This window comes from Pseudopodoces humilis, chromosome 4, assembly GCF_049639895.1.
Source record: "Pseudopodoces humilis isolate 2021_Gansu_Grassland_sample_001 chromosome 4, ASM4963989v1, whole genome shotgun sequence".
NCBI classification, from domain to species: domain Eukaryota; kingdom Metazoa; phylum Chordata; class Aves; order Passeriformes; family Paridae; genus Pseudopodoces; species Pseudopodoces humilis.
The window spans coordinates 19,328,403-19,353,768 of record NC_142203.1 but is presented as its reverse complement, the minus strand read 5'-3'; the positions used below and the strand labels follow the sequence as shown (position 1 = coordinate 19,353,768).

Here is a 25,366-nt window from a genome sequence, read left to right as displayed (position 1 = left end):
TATTTTGCAATGTAACTATAGTTAATATATAGTAAATAACTAGTATATAACCTGACTATAGTTAAGTATATAGTTTAACTATTGCAAAGTCCTCTGAAATTAAAATGCTGCTACATGTGACTTTCAAAAATGGAAGCGGTATTCTAAATGAAGCCCCTGAATTTCTTGAAATATTTCATTTTTCCTGCTGTTATGATGTCATGACTTCCTGATGTCAGATTTAAGTTTTATCTAATGTAGAAAAAAATGTTGCCAAAATCCTGCCTGTACCATGATAAGATATTAATCAAATTAAAACCATACTATGATATTAAACCAGATCTTGTTTTTTATTTCTGTACTTGTTACAACATAGAGAGCTTTCAGTCTACCTTATTCTTGTACTGAAAATGTGTCACAGATCCTAACTAGTGTAAAGATGCTGAAAAACAAACAACTAATGTTCTTGGCACCAAGATGATTTACAAGCACTTAGAACTTTAGAATAAAAACATGTCCTAGGAAACTGGCTTTCATTTCATAGATTGCTTCTCAGTCATCTTCTATAGTATCCTAACCCTTCTTCTGCCCGTAAGCAAATCTAACTTTTGAAGCAAACCATTGTATTCTTGGTCTGCCTCCCTACCACTAGCCACTTTAGAACTCATCCCTCTCCACTTTAAAATGCCTCTATCACACCAGACTAGGTTTGTTAGATTATCTTTTTACCACTTTTGCTAACAAAGCAAATTAACCTTTTGCACTGAAAGAACCTGTAAGCATCTGGGACACAAAGTATATTGCAAAAGAATCAAATCACTAGAAGCATCTTTTGAAGGCAGGTCTGGGTATATGTGTAATTTTGCAGACTGGCATAAGGACACCATCTTTCCATGCCTGTGATTAACTACCAGCCACCTTCAAACATTTCAATATGTAATTCAAAATACAGCATGGAGATCTCTCTGGTTTCATAGTCCATACTGATATAAAACCTGGTTATCTATCCATCCAGTGATTGCTACCTCTCTTACATGAATGCGATAGATCCTGCAGGCCAGGCAGTATCCCTTATAGAGACAAATAATAAACTACACAAATTTAGGTGGATTACTTATGCAAATAATTTGAAAATATCTTTAGAAGGGCCAGACGAAATGATAAGCCAAGCAATTCCAGGAAGTGGAAACAGAAAATATGAGATTGGAATAAAAGCCTTAAGAGAGAGAGAAAGGGAGCAGGCTTTATTGTCCATCAACATTACTATGTTCCTGTGCCCAGGATCCAGTAAAGAACAGCAGCAACAACAATCAATCCATAAAGGCCTGGCATCATGCTTGTTCTTTCTTTCTTTCAAAAAAATATTTCCCCCTGTTGCCTGGTGGATGTCCTCATTCATCCCATTTATCAGATTTTATGACAGGACTTACATTACTGTTTTCTCCTAACAGAGTGGCAGATGAGCAGCAGATGCTGATTGTAATATCACCTCTAATATGAGCTGGTTTTGTGTTTCCTCACAGGTGTTTGTCTTCCACATGACTGACAGCTGAAGTCAGTTCAAAAAGGATCATTAAGGCTGCAATAGGTATGAAGCCAAGTTTCCTCCTGGATTCTCTTCCTGCTGTGCCCCATGTGGCTGTGAGAGCTTTGTCATTGTACAACAGAGGCCATTGCAAGTGAAATCTTCTTAAGCAGACTGGCTTTTGTTCAGTTTTGACTTAGGCTTCCAGCCCAAACTCTGTTGAGCAATCTGCACTGAGAAAGCCTTCTGTGCCTGTGTATAAAGTTTGTGTTGGGTTTTCGGTGGGTCTTTTAGAGACTTCCAGTCAGAGTCAATCTCTGGTGGTACAGAGAACCATTTTCTGAAAGACTGTGTTCTGGGCAGAGGATCTTCATTATCAGCCTTGTGCTAGCATAGTCCTTGAAATTTACATGAAATTAGGCTTTAGATTTAGATGCAGATGAAATTATTCTTAGATATCTATACTTCTATTTCTTTATCTGGGCAGATTGCAGAACAAATCAGGGAGGCATACTGCACTCTTTCACTTCTTACCTACTAATTAATTAATTCCTCTTTCTTTCCCTGTACAAATGTGTGAAAAAAATGGTGTTTGCACACTAATTTTTTTTTTTTCTGATAAAGGAACACATGATCCAACAGCTCATTTTCTGTCACAGCCATAATTTCATCATGTGAAATCCAAGGTTGCTCTGTGCTCTCAAATAGTCAGCTTGTTCCTCATCTTTCTGTGGACATGCAAGAGGCCAAATAGTTTCATTGGTTTTACTAATCCTTTTCCACTTCTCTTGGCATGACTTCCAGAATTCAGTATCTGCTATGTCTTTGCACAAGTCTACAAACTGAGACACTCTTTAGCAATATGATTTTTGGGTGCACTCATACCAGCACAATGTTCACAGAGCATTTTGTGTAATTGTTGAAGGAGTATCTCTCTTTCATTTTATTAGTGACAATAGTAGACAACTACTCCTGTCTGTCTGTTAAAAGTTGTCATCACCTCTCACCCAATCTCAAAGCATTTCTAGCCAGCCTTTACCTGACAGCTATTTTTGTTGAATGCTTTGGTGAAACATATAAAAATTGTATGTACCTTTTGCTGCAATATACACTTTACAGATCCTTCACTTACTTCTTCTCCAGCTAAAAAGAGAGGAGTGAGGACTTTAATTAGTTCCCATGTTTCTTCATCTAACTGTAAATCCCAAAATGCACATTCACCTCACTATCTTTTTCTGCAAAAGGCAGTTTTAGAACAGCTACAAGTTCCTGGGTAACAGCTTTTTTGTTATTATTTTTAATCACATCTAATGTTTGGTTTTCCCCCTTAATTCTGTTTTCCCCATCCTCATTCCATCTCAAGAAGTCCTTTTTCCTCTGCTTCTTCCTCTCTCTCTCCACACTGCTACATGGCGTCTTTATCCTGAAATAATTTAATGGATAACTTTTGCCTGGACTTAATTTGTTACAAACTGTCACATCCAGGCTTGAGCTCCTACTTTTTAAACACTTTTTAAACAATATATTTAAACAATATATTGCTTCTTGAAATGCTTCTGTTTTCTGTAAGAATACATGAATGTACCAATATCTCAAATACCTTAAAAGCAGGAAAGCATACAGGATAAGTGAAAAAAGCCAGGAAAAAAACCTGCAACTGATTCACAGTGGACCTGATTATTTTGCCAGAATCACTATGAATGGGGAAGAACCATTTATCCATATTAAAGAAAAGAAAAACTGAATTATAGAATAGTTTCAGCTGGAAAGGCTATTAAAGATCATCTTGTATTAGTCTTCCTGCCATGTGAAGAAAATCCTTCCACTAAGCACCATCCTCAAAACCTTCCTCAAGGCACATCCAACCTGGCCTCAAGGACTTCCAGGTCTGGGGAATCCACAGCTTCTCTAGGAAATCTGTTTTAGTGTTTCACTGCCCTAACAGTAAAGAATTTCTTCCCAATATCCAATCTAAACAAACTCATTTCAGTTCAAAGGCATTCCTTCTTGTCCCACACAACATGTCCTTTTTCTCTCTCTCCAGCTCTCTTGCAGGACTCCTCAGATACTGGACAGCCGTTAGAAAATTGTCTTGGAGCCTTCTCGTCTCCAGGCTGAGGGTTAAGGTTAGGGTTGGTTTTCTAGGCTGCAATTGCACATTGCTGGGTCATGTCCAGATTCTTACCCACCAAAAACACCCCAAGACCTTCACCCCAGGGCTGCTCTCAATTCATTCCCTACCCAGACAGTACTTGTACTTGGGATTGCACTGACACAGGATATTACGCTTGGCCTTCATGACGTTCACATGATCCAACTTCTCCAGTCTATCTAGGTCCCCCTGGATGGCATCCCTTCCCTCAACTCTGTCAGCTGCTCCACACAGCCTGGTGTCATCAGCAAACTTGCTGAGGGTGCTCTTAATCCCACTGTGTCGTCACCAACAAAAACATTAAATAGTGCTGGTTTCAAGGTTCCCTGACAAACATTGTTTGTCAATGGTCTCCACCTGGACATTGCGCTGTTGACTGGAACTCTCTGAGTGAGACCATCCAATCATCTCCTTATCCTTTGAGGGGTCTAGATGTCAAATCCATGTCTCTCCAGTTTAAATATAAGGATGTCGTGTGGGACAGTGTCAAATGCTTTGCACAAGTCAGGTAGATGAGGCCACTCACTCTTCCCTCATCCACTACCTCTGTATTTCTGTCATAGAAGGCAACCAAATTTGTCAGGCACCATTTGCCTTTAGTGAAGTTTGTCACCGATCACCTCTGTATTTTCCATGTACTTCAGTTACCAGAAAGTTAGCTTCATGTTTTTGCCAGGCACTGAAATGATTGACTGTTCTGTAGTTCCCTGTATCTTCCTTCCTTATTTCTCTTTTTAAAAATACAGATTATGTTTCCCCTTTTCCAGTCAGTGGGAACTTCACTGGACTGCCATGACTTGTAAAGTATGATGGATAGTGACTAAGATACTTCCTTCACCAGTTCATCCAGGACCCACACAAGAATCTTGCTGGATCCCACTTCACATGTGCACCTTCAGATTTCTTAGATATTCTTGAACTTGACCTACAGCAGGCAGTACTTTGTTCTCTCCATCCCTGCCTTCACCTTCTGCAATTTGGGTGGTGTGACTGGAGAATTTACTGGTGAAGAAATAGACAAAAAAGTCACTGAGTACCTCAGACTTTTCCATACCCTGAGTAACCAAGTCTCTTATACCCATCCTGAAAGACCTCACATTTTTCTTAATCCTCTTAGTCTTCTTTGTTTTCAGCAGTGTACCTATAAAAGCTTTTCTTGCTGCCCTTGATGTCCCTGGTCAGATTTAAAAAATCAGTCTATCACTGATTTAGCTTTCTTAACCTAATCCCTGGATATTCAATCTCCCCATATTTCTCCCAGGCTACTTGTCCTTGCTCCAAGCCCATGTGGGCTTCCTTTTTGTGTTTGAGTCTGTCCAGTTCATCCATGCACACCTCCTAATGTTTTTACCTGCCTTCCTCTTTGTTTGGCTACTCCTGAGCCTGAAGGAGGTGATCCTTGAGCATTAACCAGCTTTCCTGGGGTCTTCTTCCCTCCAGGGCTTTACCCCACAGCACTCTACCAAGCAGATCTTTCTAGGTCAAGACAGCTTCTCTCAGGTCCAGGGCTTGCTCTGCCCTTCCTCACTGCCCTAAGAATCTCAAACACCACCATTTCATGGTCACTGCAGCCCAGCCCAAGCTGTCTTTGAGCACATCCCACCCCAGCCCCTCCTTGCTGTGCAAGGTCCAGCACAGCACCTCTCCTTGTTGTTTTCTCTATCACTTGGAGAAGGAAATTGCCATTGAGGCATTCCAGGAAACTCCTGGGTTGCTTAATGCCCTGCTGTATTGTCCTTCCAGCAGATAATGGGGTGGTTGAAGTCCCCCATGAGGACCAGGGCTTGTGAACATGTGGTAGCTCCGACCCGCCTGTAGATGACTCATGTCCCCTGTCCCTGACATTCCTTTAAGCCTGGCCCATCATCCATGCCCAGGCAGAATGCCACGCATTCCAAGCTTCCATTGACATAGAAGGCAACAGGTCCTCCTCATTTCCCTTGTATGCCCCTTTTTAAAGAGTAATACATAAAATACGGAGAATCATTATTTGTTTTGGTCTTTTAAAATGTGTCCACTGTTATGAAGCCATGATATTGGTTCTAATACCAATACCTTTAAACAGCTTCTGTAGGGAGAATAATGTATTTTATTGGGTCAATTATGTATAGTTGTAAAGATAGTAAGTTATTAAGTATTATCATGGTTTCACCCCAGCTGGCAGCTCAGCCCCACACAGCTGCTCACTCATTACCCTAGTGGGATAAAGGATAGAATCAAAAGGGTAAAAATGAGAAAACTCGTGGCTTGAGATAAAAACAGTTTAATAGACAAAGTAAAAGCCACACATGCACGCAAAGAGAAATAAGGTGTAGTAGTGGAGATGGATGTGACTCACCCCACCAAGGTTCATACAACAATTGCAAATTTTATTGAGTACAGCTCCTTTTCATAGGGTTTTCAAAAAATCATGCATTCAATTTAGCCAATTGGCAAAAATGACCCAATGGTCATGGATGCGTTCATGCTCATTGGGGATTGGCTGACATCTGTTGTTTGAATTTGAATCTCTCAGCTCCTCAGTGCCTTCTTCAAAGACATGTTTACTTCTTTCACTTAACAGCATGGGCTGATTGAGTCATGGTCAGGATTACCTATGACCATGAGGGTTCCAGGCCAGGTGTTAGCCATCAGAGTTTCCCCTTTTTGTTTTTAAACTAAAAAAATTGTGCTTGCCCCTCTGTGGGGCCCCTTGCAGAAAGGATAACTAAAACAGCACAATGAGGGAAAAATTTATACATAAATGATAAGCCCAGTTCTAATGATGCTATTCACCCAACTGAACAAGCCTAACCTTACCAGCCTATCTGGCTGTGGTCTATCCAACACACCATCAAAATTTTTACAATCATGTCCAAGGCCTATCAAAAAAGGCACAGTTTTGCAGGGTGGTATGCCACACACTATTTACATCTATGGCTGGATTACTCAAATCAAAGAAGTTTCCTTTACCTTTGTTACAACAAATAAATTCAAAAACTGTGAGAGGTATTATTTTGCTGCCTTTTCTCAATTTGATCCTACAGGTCATGTCTGGTTGTATAACTAAAAATTACATGTCTTTCTGCTAGTCATGTCTTTAAATTGTTTGACTCTTGAAGTTATAGGTAAATTGTCATACAATTGTTGATAACATTTCGTATCCAATAAATGTCAGTTTGTTAGGTCATGTTGAACGTGACTGAAAATTTTAAGAACATCCAAGGCTTTTGTAGGGGGTATATACCATTCCCACACTCCCCCTTCTTTGTTTTAAAAACTATGGTGGGAATATATTTCAACTTATTAAATTTAGGAGAACTTCCAATACAACATGCACCTTCCTCATTATGAATAATAAAACAAGACATCTAATAAACAACAAACATTACTGAACAAAAATCAACAAGGTAATATTTACAATTGCCTAAAGGTTTTACCATCACCCTGGCTCTGCCATAGCTGGGGAACCCCATTCCATAGCAAGGACTTGGAGAGCCTTTCCTGACAAAGGCATCCAAGTTTACCTTGAGGTAAAAGAGGGTCCAGCTTCATGAGACCAAATCTACAAGTCAAAGTGACTTGATTTCATTTTTAGGACAGGAACGCCTGGGTTTGATGGCGTACTTCCCCTGCCTGCCAGGGCCAACGCTTGGCCAGAGCCAAGACCTTGACTGGAATGATTTCCCTAACATACCTTACAAATCTCTATTAATATCTGCTGAGAAAGTTTCTTAACAGGAACAACTTACAAGTAATCAAAGGAATGTATATAAATAATATCAAATAATATCTCATGGCTAGATTCTTCTATGTTATAATATATTCAGAATTACTGGTCATATTAATTGCTTCTTGTGTAAAAATATTTAAAGCTAGTACTACTGCATGAAGTTCACTCTGTTGAGTGGAACCACATTTTTGAATTATTGCATCATGATCTTCGTGCCATCTGTTTAATTTATTTCATACTTCTATTAATGATCTTCTTGCCATGTAAAGACTGCCTTCACTGCATATTCTAATCTGTGTGTCACACGAGTTTAGTTATAGCACACAAGAATTAGTGGTAAAGGCAAGTAAACATTTCTGCAAGTTTGTCTGAAGGTAAAGAGCAAAAAAATCTGTGCCATGAAATCCCCCAATGTTGTATGAAAACACATGAATTTTGTCAAGAGACAGTAGTTTGGTATACAGACAAACACAAATTACAACTCCTTGCCTATGATATTTCAGAGGGACATTATAAATGATAAGCTAAATTATTTTGTCTGGACAACAATGTATTTATTAAGCTATGGCAAAAACAAAATTTTGATTCAATCTGTGGCTACCTTAAGGACAGAATCTCTGTAGGCACTATTGTTCTTAAATATGAGTATTCCTGGCACATCAACAGGAAGAAAGCATTAATTACAAAAGTCAGTGGAAGTTAAGAGTAACCACCAGAGATCTCTAAGTGCACTTTTTCTTCAATGACTAGATTCAAAGTTGAGAGTGCCCTTTCAAAAATTTCAGATATAACAGAATTTAACTCATTTGGACTCCATCATTACAAGACAGATACTGATAATTTGTCATACAATAGTTGAGCATCAGTGAATTCATTTATAAATGACATAGCAGCAACTGCAGGATGTGCTGGAAAGATTATAAAGGTGTGGCAAATACATTGTGAATTTAGTTAAGAGAATAGGTTATAGTAAACATTATTGAAAATTCCTGTTCACAGTGACTACTTTTTCTGGTATAAGCATAAGACTGCCAAGATTTTTCAAGGAGCAGATTTACTCAGATAAATGACAACTTGTACATCTGGGCAAGTGGCATTTGCAACCTGCCTAGTTTGCAGATGGCAATACAGGATTTTGTGATTGCCATTACAATGGATTTGAGCTTGGAGTATCAAAGCTAATGAAGTACAGATATTTAAGGACAAAGGACTTAATTATGTGGTCCATAAATGTTTTGATATCAAGTTCAATTTCAGTTTATAAGTGGTAAGGAAGAATAATTACATTTGAATCACTGAACAGCTGTATCAGTTCAAAATGCTGTCACATGTTTTTTCATGGCGTAATGTTCACATGTAAACTGCCATTCAAAGAGGGTCTGACTTCCTCAATGCATCCTAATTTTGTGATTAGTTCTGTGTCTGCTTGTATGTCGGGCACTTGCACCCGTGCGGTGCAAGTTTCTGGGTTCCGCTTGCGCGCTAAAGATGTAAGTGGGTGTGCAAGCGGTGTCTGGGCTGTTCAGTCAGCCATAGGCAGGGGTGGACCGAGTGGATTTATGGTGATACAGGGCATGGAACAAAGTAATGGCTCAATCGGTCATAGTGCAGGCAAACCTGCATGGAACACAGGTGCACTTGAAGTCGGCAGTGGGGGTCTCCAGCAGCACAGCAAGATGGTGCTGCAGGACTGGGGAGCTCGGACAACAGCTGCTCCCCCTTTGGCTTCTCACCTGTCCTCCCGGAGCGGCCTCTATTCCCCCTGCTCTCCGTCCTCACTGGACATTCCAGTGCGCGGTGCCCATGGCACCTCAGCAGCAGCTCTTGCAGTCCATTCAGCTCTGATCTGCTTTAAGCAGTCCAACACTGTGCAAGCCAGTAAGCCACCCAGCAGTACAACCACTGTCCCCTGGAGAGAAAGCCTTTAGGCTCCAGTTTGCCACACTCCCCTGCAGGGAGAAACCCTCGCTAGTAGCCTTCAGTTGTGGCGAGCAGAAAGGTTACCCCCAACATGCCTTTCTTCTGCTTGCAAATTGTTTGTACTCCATTGGTCCTTCCCCTTTGCTCTGCCCCTGAGCCCTCAAATGATTACCCCTGATGTTCCACCCCGGCTCCTGTCTTTCCTATATAAACCCTTCTTTCCTCTGACTCCCTAGTTTTTTGTCCCTGGATCCCTCCAAGGAAGAAGCTGAATAAAGCCCCCCAAGGAACTCCATATGAAAGCTCCGTCTCTTTTCTTCCACATCACCCAGCATTTCACAAAAGAGCTGAAATCACTCAGGAGCAGCAGATGTGCTTGTGCATCCAGGACGTCCTTTTAAGGAAACTTCTCCAGGAAGGTTGCAGCACTCCAACCACCACTGCCTGCTGCAACACAACACCAGCTGCCAGGTCATTAAAATGTCTTTAGCTGCTTCGTTGCCTCCAGAGGCTGATTCAAATAGCAGTTGACCAGCCCACTCCTATGTTTGGACATTAAGTGTCTTCCATGGTTGTGTCCAGTTCATGGCTCTTGCACCATGACATCAAGTCTTGCAAGAGCCTGTTCATCATATTTTATCCCCAGTTTATATAAAAAGAGGATACATATCTGTACTATGGCTTTTTCCTCTGTCAGGACTTAGGTCCCCATGTCTCCAGCGACTTCTATTTACAAGGTCCGGACCTTTGCAGCAATCCCTGCTGCCAGCAGCTCTCCCGGCTGGGGTTCTGTCTCCTGCTGCTCTCCTCAAGGCCTGGCTATTACTGATCACGTTGGGATCACTACTTGTCGCAGTTGAGATGGACACGACTCAACACACTAAGGTTCATACAGCAATACAGAATTTTATTGAGTGCAGCTCCTTTTTGTAGCATTTTCAAAAAATCGTGCATTTGATTCCAGTGCTCATCAAGGATTGGCTGGAATCTGCTATTTGAATAGCATTTGAATTTGAATCTCTGGGTTCCTCAGTGCCTTCTTCAAAAAGATGTTTACTTCTTTCCCTTGATGGCATAGGCTGGTCAAGTTATGGTAAGGATCACCTATGACTGTGAGGCTTTCAGGCCAGCTGTTAGCTGTCACAACAAATAATTCACTCCTTCCCATGGACAGGCAGCTGTTCAGCCATCTCCAGGAAAGCCAGGCTTCATCATGCATAAGAGTGACTGGAGAATACATATGCCATCTCTCTGAACCTCCCTCTTTTCTACCCTCTTTGTCTTCCCTCAACTTCATATGCTGAGCATGATGTCACAAGGTATAGAATGTGCCTTTGGTCAGTGGAGGTCAGCTGTTCCAGCTGTGTCCCCTTCTTAGCTCCTTGTGAATCCCAGCCCACTTGATGCTGGGGTGGGGTGAAGAGCAGAAAATGCCTTGGCTTTGCATAAAGACTGCTCACCAAGGAAAGCACCCTGAGTTATCAAACACAGTTTACAGGACAAGTCCAAAACCCAGCTTCATACTAGCTACTGTGAAGAAAATTTACTCTATCCCAGACAAAATCAGTACAAATGTTTTATAATATGTTATAAGTACCCAAAATTTAAGTGAATAAAAACACACATGGAAACACAAGTCTTTCTTTCATTTGGTAAAGTGCAACAAGATTATCAAAATTCAGCCATGACTGGGAAAAAAAAACAAAACAAAACAAAAGATGAGCCACTGGGAGGAGTTCTTTGGGAAGGAATCTTAAAATGCTGTGGTCAAAATCTGGCCTGGGAATCCTTTGGTGTTCCTCTTTCATTGTCTCTCTCTTCCTGGGATTTTCAGCCCTTCCCCAGATCCCTCCCCTTTACACTGTCCACTGAAGTCCAGATTTGGACTAACAGGAATTGATCTTTTACAAATCCTGAGCACGCCAAGTCCTAATGAAATGAAAATAGTTGGAGATGGTCCTACTGTCGTACCCTAGCACTACATGCTGGGTAACAGGGCTGGGGAGGAAAGCACCTGTCTCTGGAGAAGACTGGGAACTGTTAATGTTCATGTTCATGTTAATGTTAATGTCTCAGCCAAAGATTGCTGAGAGTGGGTCACATCTGCCACGGATGACAGAAGAGAGAAATGTCAGGCATTTCCCATGGGGTAACATTTCCTCATTTTCCATGGAGCAGCTTTTGCAGCTTCCTCCCTGCTCAGAAGACAGATGATTGTAAGCCTCATTGCTGGAGACCTCTATAGGTTAATTGCATGGACTCCTGGTACATAAAGGGATGTATAGCTTTCACTGCTGAACTGTGAACCTGAACAAGGTGTAGGTGCTAGATATTTCATTCTGTTGAGCTATGCCTACATTATGTTTGGCCAAGATTGCTACTATTTGCATTAATATTTTTAGCTTTCTGATATCCATTTATCACCGAATTGAAAGAGTTCGTTTCAGAGGACAAAAACCTTAGGTACTGAATATATTTTGAACAGGAAATGAGAAGAGGGAACTAAAGGAATAATTATTTTAAACGGAAAGAGGGTAGGTTTAGACTGAATTGAAGGAAGAAGATTTTTACCAAATGTTGGGTGGTCAAAACACTGGCACAGCTTGTCCAGAGAGGCAGTAAATGCCTCAGCCTGGGAAACACTCAGGGTCAGGTCAGATGGGGCTCTGAGCAGCCTGGTTTAACTGAAGATGTCCCTGTTCATTGCAGGGGCATGGACTAGATGACCTTTAAACATGCCTTCCAACCCCAACCATTCCAAGATGAAATGGTTCTATGTAAATCGTGGTGACCAAGAGCTCCCTCTTGTGTGTCACAGAAAGAGCAGCAGGTCTTTGTCTTTTACAGGTCTCACCTTGGACCCGTAAGTAAAAACTTTTTCTGACATTTGCAATCATGTTGAGTTCTCTGCCCTGTCTGAAAAGAAACAAGCAAACAAACAAATAATAAACCACCATGGAACGGACATTTTTAAACAATTTCTAATCCATTCAATCTTCTTGTGTACAAACATATTTTTAAATGATGTTGAAAATCAAAGGACTGTGTTTATACAAACATAGGTTCACAAACTCTTCTTGTCAATAACTCAGAACTCTGCCAGAGTGCAGGTCAGGTATTATAGTTGGTAAGAGGGGTTACTTCTTTCCTGATATTCTCCCTTCTTCCAACTCCTTGCGCTACAGTAGCTCTCAGCCTGTTCCTCTGTGAAGCTGTACATGCAGAAAGACAGAAAATGCTTCATTTTAGGTGCCCCTAATTTTGCTTTTCATCTAAATCCTTTATTAGAATTTGTTATTTTCTCAGTGTATTCTGGTAGAAGGTGTTTGGGCTTTTATATAAACAATTAACACAAGCACAGACAGTAGTGCCCTGACTTTTTTGACTCTAACAAGCTCATTTCTTGTTCTCTCAGTTTTGGAAACATGAGAACAGAGGTTAGAAAATGCACTGAACCTTGAAAAAAAGGATAAATTCAAGTAGTTTTAAGGTCCAGTGAATTTTTCCTCCACAGCATGACTTTGCACAAATCATATCAAAACGGTGTAATGAAAATGTGTTAGTATACTTGACTGCACTTCAAGTGTTTTTTGCAGGTGCCAGAGTTATTCGATGCTGCTTTTTAAAGTATGAAGGCCAGTGAAAAGAAAGACCAATCTGTATTTTAGCCTGTCTGGTTTATTTTAGTAATTTTAGCCTATCCAAAATTAAGCACTATACTGGGAAGTAAAGAGGAATTATCTTGACATCAAGATCTATTATTTGTATAAAATCTGCCAAAGCAAGCCCACAGTAAAGGCTTTTAAAGGAGAGGTACTTAAAATGGGGAAACATTACCATTTTAGGTAGTTTGAGTAGCAAGATAAAGCGTACTGTGGAATATGCTTTAAATGAGAATTAAATTAAAATGACAAAGTGGATTTTTTAAACTGTTACACACAAATAGATTTCTGGAAAGATATTAAAGGACTGTAAAGGTGAAGAATAGTTGTTTTTTTTTTTCTTTCACTGTTTAAATAACAGGAAATGTTATTTTAGTCCTAAGATCTTATTTTATAAGTCTGCAATTGCATCCATATCTACAACCTCTAACATGGGTAAAGGTCTGTAACTACCTCAGGAGAAAATATTAGAAATTTGGTTCAGCTACTAAGCAGAGAAGAAACACTAAGACCTGAATATCCTGTGTTTTTCAGTTTTCTTTGTTCTTTCTGCAGTGGCTTCCATGTATTTCTGAAGGAATGAGAATTGCTTGTGCAACTATCATTCATTATCAGCCTTCAGGAGAGCATATTTTAACTGTCTTCACAAGAAACACTTGTCTATGTTAATTTTAATTTTCCACATAGAGAAAGCAGCAACATACACTTACAGATCAAACAAACATAAAAATAAAACGACCTCTTGCTTTATTTTCCTAGTCTTTGACTTTTCACATGAATAGTCGTGTACCTATGAATGCTGGTATGTGGGAAGTTGTAATACAGACTTCTTCTTGCAAATATTCTGTCATAATAGAGAAAAAAACTATAAAGATTTTTCTCAGCAAGACCTATGCTGAAAGCACCTAAAACCAAGTCTCAACCTGTTTAAACCGATTGTCCAGTAAGAAAAGAAAACTCTTCTTATGACTGTCTCTAAAACATATTTCTTGGATTTACTATTATATTTATTGAACTTATTTCAGTTTCAAGCTGCAAAAGAATTACTGAAATTCATAAGCAGTTCATAGTGCTAGCAGCTAGTTCTCAATTACTATCATGATTGCTACGTATATAAAACAATTAGTCCTTAACAAACCTACACCAGACGAGTTGCAAGCACACCACAGAGAGGAGCTAATGCTATGCAGTGGTGTAATGAGGAGTTACCAGGCTTAAGGGGACGAGGCTTGAGAACTTCTTGGATGCAATTGGCCTTTTTCACTCTGATGTTTTATAATCTCTGATCCCAATCCAAAAAGAAAAGGATGTAATCTCATCTGCTTTTCCTGATTTATTTTGGGGATTGGAATATCATCTGGGTTTTTTGCTTATTCTGCAGGTTCCACCAGGTTCCTTTCTTGCCTGCTCTGTATCTTTCCCCTTTTGGGCTGTTGTTTGATTATTTGGTGATAGGTTTCCAATCATCATTTCTTAGGTAAGCTTCATTTGGCCCATTCAGTGCAACTTTAAGAAAACACTTGAAAGAATGAACTAGGAAACTGTAAATTGTACATGATCACTTCAGCTGATGTGAAAAATCACAGAGGAAGCCCTCCTGAAACGTATTTCTTGCCACATGAAGGAGAAGGTGATTAGTTGATACAGTTCCTACAAGTCTGTGGTCACTGATTTAAATAAAATGACTGGAGCTGCATCATTTGGTCCAGATACATAACCTGCTTTTGATATATAACCATCTCAGCTATCAGCCAACACTTAAATACCATCTAAAAGAAAAAGAGTGTTTAAATGAAAACAGGAAACATCTGAGGATTAATTGTAAATGGATGATGTCTGCCTCAGCTGTAAAGTGGGTACTTGGTAAAGTATCTGCCATGTCACTATAATCCACACCTGCGAATCTATCAGAGCCTTCTACATACGAATTTTGGGTACCTCTGCCCTGTGAAATCCGCAGTCCTCAAACCGATGCCCAGGTTTCTTACTCAGTGGTGAGGATGAAAATCATACATTTCACAAGCTAGCACAAGAGTTCTCTTCAAGGCTAGAGGATTATGCAGCAGCTCCCCAGTGTGGTGCCTTTTTCGGCAAAGAGGTACTTCACACAAGTTCAGCCCCTCTTCCAGAGGAGCAAAATGGCTTACTAGACCTACTCTTACAAGCTCATACTCCTGCCTGGGAGGTTTGAGCTGAGTTTTCCTTTTCCTACTCTGCCTGATTTGCCACAGAACTTAATAAGTTAAGAATGGAGGATTTTTTAGTTATTATTATTTTTTTTTTAATTTGTAAAAATAACTGAGAAAGGCTGAGAGTGTTTGGGCTAGAGAAGCAAAGGCTGTGTGCAGACCTCATAGCAACCTTGCAGTATATGAAGGGGACCTACAGGGAAGCTGGAGAGGGACTCATCATCAGGATCCGTAGTGGTAGGACAGGAAATAATGAGTGCTAACTGAAAGAGGGGAAACCTAGGTTAGATGTAAAGAAATAATTCTTCACAGGGAGGGTGGCGAGACACTGGAACAGGTTGCCCGGGGAGGCTGGGGGTACTCCAAACCTGTGAGTGTTCAAGGCCAGGCTGGATAGCCCTCTAGGCAACCTGATCTAGCGGGAAGTGTCTGCCTATGGCAGGTGGGTTGGGACTCAGTGATCTTTAGCATCCTTTCCAACTTTTAACGTTCTACGACTCCACGACTGACTGGAGTGGAACTTGAAAGTCGACACTCAGCGTGAGCACTTTAATCCCTGTTTTACATCTCTGTTTGTTAATTAATGTCATTATTAATTCTCTGCAATGAACGTTCAAGGACCCGCGCAGCAGAACTCTCCAGACTCCTTGTGCGTCCTGATTCTCGGAGGCCGCTCTTTGCGTGGGCTCGGCCCCAGGAACCCGCCATTTCCAGCTCGAGGGCCTAGCCGGACCCTCAAGAAAACCCAACCGGCGAGCCACGGTGGCGCAGCCTGCCGCCTTGACACGGAGTGGGCAAGGCCGAGGCGGTGACCACCCCTTCCCCGCCGCTTCCCCGCCCCTTCCCCGCCGGACACACGTCCCGGAAGCGCTCCAGGAAGGCGCTGCCGCCGCGCGGGCGCTTCCGGGTGCGGCCGCTCGTGCCCTCGGCCACGCCGCGTCCCGCCCGCCGGCCCGAGCCCCGCCGCGCCGAGCCCCGAGCCCCTCCGCACCTTCCTCACCTCCCTCCGCGCCGGGCGATGCCGCCGCGGGGCTCCCGGGGGGCGCTGCTGCCCTTGCTGCTGCTCTGGGCGCTGGCGGCCTGCGTGGCACGGGCCTCCGAGATCACGTTCGAGCTGCCAGACAACGCCAAGCAGTGCTTCTACGAGGAGATCGCCCAGGGCACTAAGTGCACCCTCGAGTTCCAGGTACCCCGGCGGGAGGAGCCGCCCCGGGCGCGGCGCCGCGCTGGGCCGCGGCCCCGATCGCCGAGCCCAGGCCGCTGCCGGGGGGGCTCTCGCTCGGCTCCCTTCCTGGAGGGAGTATCTGGGAGTAGGCCTGGCAAGGGAGCAGCGGCTGGATCCAATGAGAGGTTTCCAGCTTGACTAAGGAAAACTCTGGGAAGCTTCCATTTAGTGCAGGGCTGAGTGAGACACAGAGTTTTCCCTGAAAACTGGCAGTGTCGGTACCCTGGTCGCTGCCATGTAGTGCCTCGCCTGAACAGCGGAGAGAGTATCTAAAGCATACCTGACCAACGAGGTGCCGCAGACGTAATTTCCTTGTGGTTCGTGAAGCGTCGACAGGATGAACACAGTACATCTTAAGAGCTAGCTTCGTACTTCAGAGACAGTTCAGATTTGGGTTTCATGCTAAACAGTGGAAGTGTGATAGGAGAAGGATGCGGTACAACATCGTTGTTTTGGTGCCTCTGAGTGCATCAGCAGGGTTGGAACCTTTCAGTCTGTCACTTTAGTAGAGGAAGCCACAGATAGTATAATAGCAGCATAAGAGAAAAGTCATCCCCGATGACAAAAATCACAGTTATCTTTGGGGGCTTTTGAAAGGATTGCATAATTTTTATGGGCTGACTTTTCTTGCTGGAGTCCTGCACTTTCTAGTTTCTCAGTTGCTGTCCCATCTCAAGTATGGGGAGTGTCACTGCCAAATACCAGTCCTTGTTACTCTGTCCTATGTGGTCTAGGTCTTGGATATCTTTTTCCCTACTCAAATATTTCTTGTCCGTGACTGTTTCTTCCATACAGTCTTTTCTGTGCAGGACTTTCCCCTGAAGTTTTGAAATGGGTATCACTGGACAGATAAGCCTGATGTTGCCACTTTCATTGGTGACCAGAACACGATTAGCGCTGCTAAAAGAAATGTCTGGATTTAACTAGCCACTGGCAGCCTGAAGTGCTGTCTGAATGTCCTGTGGCAGTATATCTCAAGGGCCAACGGGAGTTGCAAGCAAGTTCCGTGGCTAGGTATCTTAGGGAAACTTTAAAGCTCTGGCCAATCTTTACTACCTCTATGTAAACCAGTATTTTCAGAGTGCCTACACAACTGAATGCACGTAACTTCCATGTAATTGGTAAAAAGCACATTCTTATCAAATTGTAGTTTGTATTTCAAAAATGAAGAGCTGTGTTATTGCTTGCCAACTGGATACTTCTAAAACTTTGCCTTTGTGGAGGAGCTGCTGCTCCAGTATGTTATGTCAGTTGTACCACTAATGTGATCATTTTAATAACCTGGTACTTCAGTAAACTGAGGAGCATTTAAAAATGCCATGTAGACTGAAGTGCAGATACACAGATACTAAAATATTTCACTGATTTCTGCACACATGGGAAATAAGCCTCTTCCTCCTTCAGCATGCTTTATCTTAAAAGTGAAAAGTTTGCAGCAAGGATAAAGTATAAAACTGCTATGGTTAGAGTCATCAAAATACCAAGCTGTGAACCTAAACTCTTGATCAGTCTTTCTGGAGAATCTAGGTAATCAACCAACAGTAATCAAAACCTCAAAAACCCCATTGGGACAATAGTGAAGTTTTGAGTCTGTTGCAGGCATAGTCCAGGTGTGCTGGTTTTTGGAAGAGCTCCTGTGTCTGACTGCTGCAGGAGGGAGGTGGCAGGTCCCCCAGAGTGTTGCTTTGTTGGCAGAAGCAGACAGGAAAACTGGACAGATTGAAATTCCTGTTCTACTGGTCAAACACCATTCCTGCAGCCTAATGCAGCTGATATAGTAGGGCAGTTAAGCAGGAAGGAAGTGTCTTGCTGCATGTTAGCAGTCTCAGCTGGATGAATGAATTCCACAGAGGATTTGAGTTTACAGTAAATGTCAGACTCATTGTTAGTTGTGTCTTTGCTGTACCATGGAGTTTCACCTACTGTAGCCTTTGCTGTTGTACAGTTAGTAATAACAAAGTAACTAAAATTGCTCTCCTAAGGGTTTGAAAATACGGTTGACATTGCATATGCTGAACCTAAAGCATTTTAAATTATTTTCTGTGTGTTGTTCATGGGAAAATAATTTTGTAGACTTGCTTTGAAAGATTCTCAAATGAATGCATTATACTTTAAGAGACCTGTTAAGGCAAAAAGCTTTGCAGTCCCACCTGCCAGACCATACTTCTTAGCAGAAATATATAAATGTCCATGTTTTTTAAAAATACTATTTCTTGATCTTTCTTTCCAGGTGATCACTGGAGGTCATTATGATGTTGACTGTAGGTTGGAAGATCCCGATGGCATTGTACTGTACAAAGAGATGAAGAAGCAATATGATAGCTTCACATTTACTGCATCCAGAAATGGAACATACAAGTTCTGCTTCAGCAACGAGTTCTCTACTTTCACGCACAAAACCGTGTACTTCGATTTCCAGGTTGGAGAAGATCCACCACTGTTTCCTAGTGAGAACAGAGTAACTGCACTTACTCAGGTAAAACGTTGTTGTGTTTTACAAAAGTTGTTAGGTGAAGGCCATTTTTCTTGAAGTTCAGCTGTTTGAGTTATCGACATCACTTTTGAAAATAAATTAATTTAAACTTCTAAAATACTTTAAATTGAGACAAATAGGCTTTCTTTGTAAAGATAAGATTTGTAGAACAAAAAACAGTGCTGAGAAGGAATCACCAATGGTTAAGAAGAAATGAGGACAGAAACTTAAGGCCACTGTTTGGGGTTTTGTTGTTTGGGTGGTTTCTGGGGTTTTTTTTTTCATTGTTTTCTGTTTGGTTGGGATTTTTACGAAGACTCTCAGGGAACATCTGTTTAGTGACACAGTACTATGTCTTGACATGTGAATTTCATAAACTAGATATTGGTGGAATAGGGTTTAAAAAATTTCCAAGCTCTGGAGAAACTCTAGGAATTATTTCTATATTTAAAGCAGTAGAGTCTTTTTTTAGGAGGAGGACTCATGTAACTATTATTTTTAAAATGGAGAATGAAATTCTAGCAAAATAAATTAATAAAGTCAGCTGTATTTATCTAGATATTTAGGCTTTATACGTCTACAAAGTGTCAGAGCACTGGTTGTTATTGTATTTTCAGTATTTTACAGTTTTGTACCACCTCTACACAATCTAAATACCTTAAAATTTCCTTTGGAAGATTAATTCCTGCTGTGCTTTATTTTTGAGTTCAGATTCGTGATACTGTATCTCTTAATTTCTTTTCTTTGCTTCACTGGTAAGGAGGTTCTTTTTGCAGTTCTGGTCAGGCTTATGGCATGACCAAATTCGGGCAGCCCTTCATGAGAACAGGTAAAGGTAAAACCCTAAAACCGGAATGACCTTGTGTTTAAATCCCTTTTGCAGATGAGGCTGTTCTTACAATTTATCAATAGGAAAACTTAGTTTGGAAAAAGTCATCCTGAATTTTGTCAAGAATGTTATCTTAGGCTTGTTCAGACACTTATCTTGAAAGTCATTGACTCGAAAATATGATTAGACACAGAGATGAGTGACTGAGAGCAGCCCTGTAAGGGCATTAAACACTTCCTTTATAATAATTTGTGCTGTTCTATCTTCAGGAAATACTCATTTTAAGCCATTAAAGAGAAACCTAAATTATGAGAAATAAAAAAATAAGTCTTTTGAAGATCTATTGACTAATCTCTTAGTGATCAAAACACAATGAGGAGTACTTCTACTTACAGCATATAAATTGAAACTGCAAGAAGTTTATATAAAAAATTATATAGGGCTTGGAAAACCAGTAATGCTTTTTTTAAAATGAAAAACTATTAAACTGGTCAAATTGGTAAGTATTTTTATATGCGTATGGTATTGAGAGCTCAGGAGTGCTGAAGGATAACAATTGTCTCTTCTCCAATTACTTCTTGTACACATGACTAAGAGACAACAGAATGCACACTGTACAACTAGAGTGAGAATTAATCAATGAAGAATGTCACATCTGTGAAACAGAAGCATTTAATATATGCTGTGTGTATCTTAGTATTAAAAGCATCTGCTTATTTTCCTGTGGAATTAATAGCTGGAGGATGACTGACATTTAAAAGTATTTCTGAGGTTCGTTTTAAATCCAAGTATGAATTTGGAATTTTTTCATTAATTCTCAGAGCTCATTGCTTTTTATTAGTTCTGTGGTTTTATCTGCTTCTATATTTAACATCGTCACATTTTTGTGTGTAAAGTTTCATCAGTATAAGTTACGTTTTACTGTATTTACACTATTTCTAACATTGGTCTGAGTTAATTTTTAGCTTGCAAAGTTACATGACTCCTCATTTCAAATATCAAAGCACAAAACCACTAGAAGAGTTCTTAGTTCCGTGTTGTGTATTTGTTTGTTTCCCCAGATGGAGTCTGCGTGTGTTTCAATTCATGAAGCTTTGAAGTCTGTCATCGACTACCAGACTCACTTCCGCTTGAGGGAGGCTCAGGGCCGCAGCAGAGCAGAGGATTTAAACACAAGAGTGGCCTACTGGTCCATAGGGGAAGCAATCATTCTTCTTGTTGTTAGTATCGGGCAGGTATTTCTCCTTAAAAGCTTCTTCTCAGATAAAAGAACCACGACAACGCGCGTTGGCTCGTAACCAGTAGCGGCAATGCTTGAGGTGCGTTACTCATTAAGATTAGCGGTTCTCCAATTAACTGTAGGTACAGAGGTCTGAATATATGCAACATTCAAATGCGTATACTCCTCATCTCTTAAAAATAACAAAACAGACCCAAAAAGTTATGAAAGGGACACATAATCTGAAATATTTTTAAGGATCCTTTGGAACTTAAGTGTTTCAATTCCTATATTAAAATATCTGGCAATGTCTAGTCTCTCTTTATTTCTACTGATACTAACCCAAACCAAGTTTGATTTTTACCAGTACAGTTAGTCATCTGCAGTGTAACACTTTAAAATAACCCAACAGTCTAGTGTCTGAGAGATATTTATGAAAATCTCAATTCCTTTTCAGGCTGAATATCTTGGATTATAAAAAAGAAAATGTGATTAACTGTAGTGCATTGTTTTGATTTGCTGTTTTAAAAAAATGCAGAACCCTTTGCTTATTTGTAAAATTGTTGAGAGCTTGGCACTACATTGTGGTGCACATTCTTTATCAGCCTGGAAAGTCTTCATCTTTGAATTTTATACTTTATTATGATTGCTTAAACATACATTCTTCTGTATTAAAATAAATACATTTTCTCTTTTGCAATGTTTGTTTTACTGAAGAAATTGTAAGCTGAGACTACTCAGGAAATCCACTTCTGCATACAAAAAAAAAATCCAAATTTCCAAGTTTATGTAAAAAAACATGCAGTAGAGTAGGAAGTTTTCTAACTTTATCATTGAACCTGTGCAGTACTTGCATCTGCTTCTGCTGCTGCTGCTGTTTTTTGGATTTAAGACCAGAGGTAGATTGGTGTGTTAAGCAGCACAGCACCAGCACTGGATGAGGTTATATTATGTGTTAGGCACGTACACAGCTTTTTACTAAATTGTTTTCCTAGAAAGAGGGCAATTTGATATTGATACTGCATTGCACAAGTGCTGTAAATATTCCTCTGTGTGGTGCACTGAGACATGACAGCCTTGTGCACCTAATTGCCACTCTGTTTTGTTTGTGGTCTGGAAATGTTTTGAAAATTTCAGGTTATCTTTTTGTAGAGTTATTAGAGTTCCATTGTTTTCTCTGCTCATGACTTCAGTAGCTTATGTATTGTAAAATTCTGTTCTATTTGGCTGTGGAAAGTAGTAAATCTATGTACATGCCCATAGCTTGAATTGAGCTGGTCATAGTAAGGCTAAACTCCTTCAGATGGCTCTGGGGGAAAAAAAAGTAGGCTGACCTATTCTTAAATGCACACAAAATGAGCTATACTGAAGAATTTGTATTACTAGCTAAATGAAAAGATGCTTCTTATACAAGTTCTTGGCAAGTAGAGAAAGAGTGCTACACCCTTATTAGCTGCCTGTAGTATTTCTAGCAAAAATTTGAAATTACATGTTCAGGTGACACTTGAGCAGTCTAAAGAATTGATCTAAGATGACTTGATTTTAAAATCATGTCTTGGTTGAAAAATATAAAAATGCCCCTACTCTGTTTGGAACTGAATGACTGCTCTTTTGGAAACTGAAGGAAAACATCAGACAGCTCAAAGATTGTTCAGAAGGTCATGGAGGTATTAAAAATCTTTTAAGTAAAATTCATGATGTAAAGTTTTGCTGTCCTGTACTGAATTTTGAATACTGCAGTCTTGTTTTGGGATGCGGGTTCCTCAGAAATAGTTAGACCCACTAACAGGAGAAAACAAAAGTCTGCACTTGTTTTGTGATACAAATCTGGGCCTGCACACAACATTCTTGGTTGAACCTCTATGCTTCCATCTTGTGTTTCAGCAACTGATATCTAGTAATTTTGTGCTGCATTGCACACAATAATGAAGCAAGAGGTACAATTTGGGTGCAAGTGTCAAACGAAAACATTATTTCCTTTTGCTAGTGTTCATTATTTCTGGAGTTTGAATATTAGTTATATAGCTTTAATCACAACAAAGGCATTTGTTTTAAGGCTTGAATTGTGTTGGGTTTTTTTTCCACTGAGTTGTTCTGTGTGCTGGCAAAATTGGTAAATAGTGCTATGAAACTGATGATGATCAGCTATTGCATTCATGTCTCTTTATTCTTTCATAATGTTTGAATGTGTGAAGTGGACTGTTCCATTCAATATTACTTCCACTACAGAGGTTTAGTGGACTTGACTTTTCCATTAAAGTTAGGTGTCTGAACCAGTGCTCTGGCATCCTGCTGCATAATATGCAGCAACAGCTTAAAAATGCCTTTATTTTTGTGTTGTTAAAAACATGGCACAAACACACATTTAAACGTAGCTGTATATAGTTTTTAACTGACTGAATAGGATATAATAAAACACATGCTAACACGCAGTGGGTGAAGCAGTGCATTGTGACCTTTGGTTGAAGCTGCACCTTTTCAGTGTATGAACAGTTTGGTTAATGGTGTGATACACAAGAAAACACCCTGCGTTAAAGGGGATATAACTGTGTTTTTAATTGCTACATGCTCTGGGTTTCAGCTATGCGTTGGATGTTTTATGTTTACAAGACTTCTTTTTGTGTCCTGAAATGTTGGTTCTTTAGTTTGAGGGCATGGGGGGGAAAATTTAGTTTGAATAAGACAAAAAGCAGACCCTGTGAATATTGTATGGGAAAATAAAAAAATTAATATATGAATGTGGTCTGATTGTTTTGTTTGCATATGGGATTGGGAAACATTATTCTTCAAAAAAGCTTTGAATCATAATTTGAGTAGTCAGCTTGTGTTTTAACATCTTACAGTTAATCTGCTTCCTGACATCCTGCCTTCAGCCATACTTAGCAAGGTATTGTGGTTACTGGCACTTTGCTCAGTACATCAGTAATGCAGGCAGTCATATTCATAAATCTCTACATGTTGAAGTAGAATTCAAAGTTTAATTGCAGATGCCAGGAATTATTTGGGAACTACTTCATCTTTTCGCATTAATTCTGTAGATACAAAATTATTGGGGAGCTGGAAAGGTGCCTCAGTTAGCATTGTCCAATTACAAGATACGAACTTCAGATAAGTAGTAACTGAATGTGTGATTTGAGGTGCTTTATATTGTGTTAAGTTTAAAGAACATATAGTAGACATCACTGTTTTGTGTGGCCACCTTTCAGAATTAGTCTTCTTGCTAAGTCAGTTGCTATATAATCAAAAAATTTCAAGACTATTTGTACAACAGTTAGATTAAGTAAAGTTTTTATCTAGAAGTATGGGTAAGTTCTCTTTCAAGTTACTGTTAGGGCCAAGTAGTTGTCTGGGGCTTTTTTTAGGTGCGTGGCACCCAGGATTTTAGAGCAACTTAAGTTGTGGTCTGAAGTGCTTTTCTGCTGAAAGTCGTACCAAAAAAAAAAGTAAATTAGACAAAGTGAAAAGACGAGTCAGTGGATCAAGTGACACGTGTGATGATGACGAAGGCTTTTATCAAGAGGGAGTAGAAATGTGCTCTGGACTACCACAAATTTAAACAATTCCTGAACTGCCAGGCTACCAGAGGGCACAAGGGCAGCAGTGATACTACAACCGCTTCCTTTAGGGGTGAGATGAAACCAAGAGTTTAACTCGGGCCCTAAATTAGATGGATGAAAAGTCTTTCACACACTTTCCCTAGACTTGTAGAATCAAGTTCCAGAAAAGCAAAGTTGTGTTATGTGCACACTGAGGGTGCTACTGATTTCAATCAAGTTGAAATGAAGCAAAGTGGTAACTCAGATTAGCTTAATAAAAACTCTTCACAGTAATGATGCCTGAAGTTTTAGCTTTCATATTTTTCAGATTCTGTAGTGCCTTAGTGTGTGACTCTGAGCTTCATATAAAGTGTTAGCAAGTTCCCTTCACAGGGTAGCAAGACAAAACAATCCTTTTCCAGCCTGAGAACCAAGGACACTATTGCAGCTTCAGGCCCAGAAAGTATGAACAACAACAAATTGAGGAGAGCAATCTGGGATGGTGTGACTTCATAACCTGAAGCTGTAATTGGGGAATTAACCCAAATATGTAAGTGGACCAAAACTTATAAAAGTGTTAAAACTTGTGACTGGTCATCTGCCTTGCCTCCATTTGGGTCCATCTTGGGCAGAGCCCAGGCTGGGCTCTTGTACTGCCCAAGGTGTATCCTTCAAAGGCCTTTTAGTTAATATCTATTTTATTTCTTTAACTCTGTCCAGCTTCTCTTCCAGGTAGCCTCTTTAGACATCAGTAACAGCTCTCAAAAGGTTCATTATTTATATTAAAAAGTTCATGTTGCACTCCACAAGGCAAGATGTCATGTAAACATAAGGTGGTTTTACTTTGCAACACTTCTATTGTTCTAAAGCAGATTGATTTGTCTCACTCATAACTTCTCCCTCACCTGCTGACAAGAACCAGCATACACGTGTGAGAGGCCTGGT

At 40.3% G+C, this 25,366-nt stretch overlaps 1 protein-coding gene across 1 annotated transcript; it reads left to right on the top strand.

Moving 5' to 3' along the window:
• Positions 1-16,048: 16,048 nt before the first annotated feature.
• Positions 16,049-23,623, top strand: TMED7 (transmembrane p24 trafficking protein 7). Its single transcript, XM_005528137.3, has 3 exons — positions 16,049-16,325; positions 18,595-18,840; positions 20,728-23,623. The coding sequence occupies exons 1-3, from the start codon at positions 16,158-16,160 to the stop codon at positions 20,962-20,964; spliced, it is 651 nt and encodes a 216-aa protein (XP_005528194.2). The 5' UTR covers positions 16,049-16,157; the 3' UTR covers positions 20,965-23,623.
• The last annotated feature ends 1,743 nt before the right edge of the window (positions 23,624-25,366 follow it).

Coding starts and splice junctions, on each gene's coding strand:
- TMED7 (XM_005528137.3), top strand. CDS start 16,158: ATGCCGCCGCGGGGCTCCCGGGGGGCGCTGCTGCCCTTGCTGCTGCTC. Junction 16,326..18,594: donor AGTGCACCCTCGAGTTCCAG/GTACCCCGGCGG, acceptor CTTTCTTTCCAG/GTGATCACTGGAGGTCATTA. Junction 18,841..20,727: donor GAGTAACTGCACTTACTCAG/GTAAAACGTTGT, acceptor TTGTTTCCCCAG/ATGGAGTCTGCGTGTGTTTC.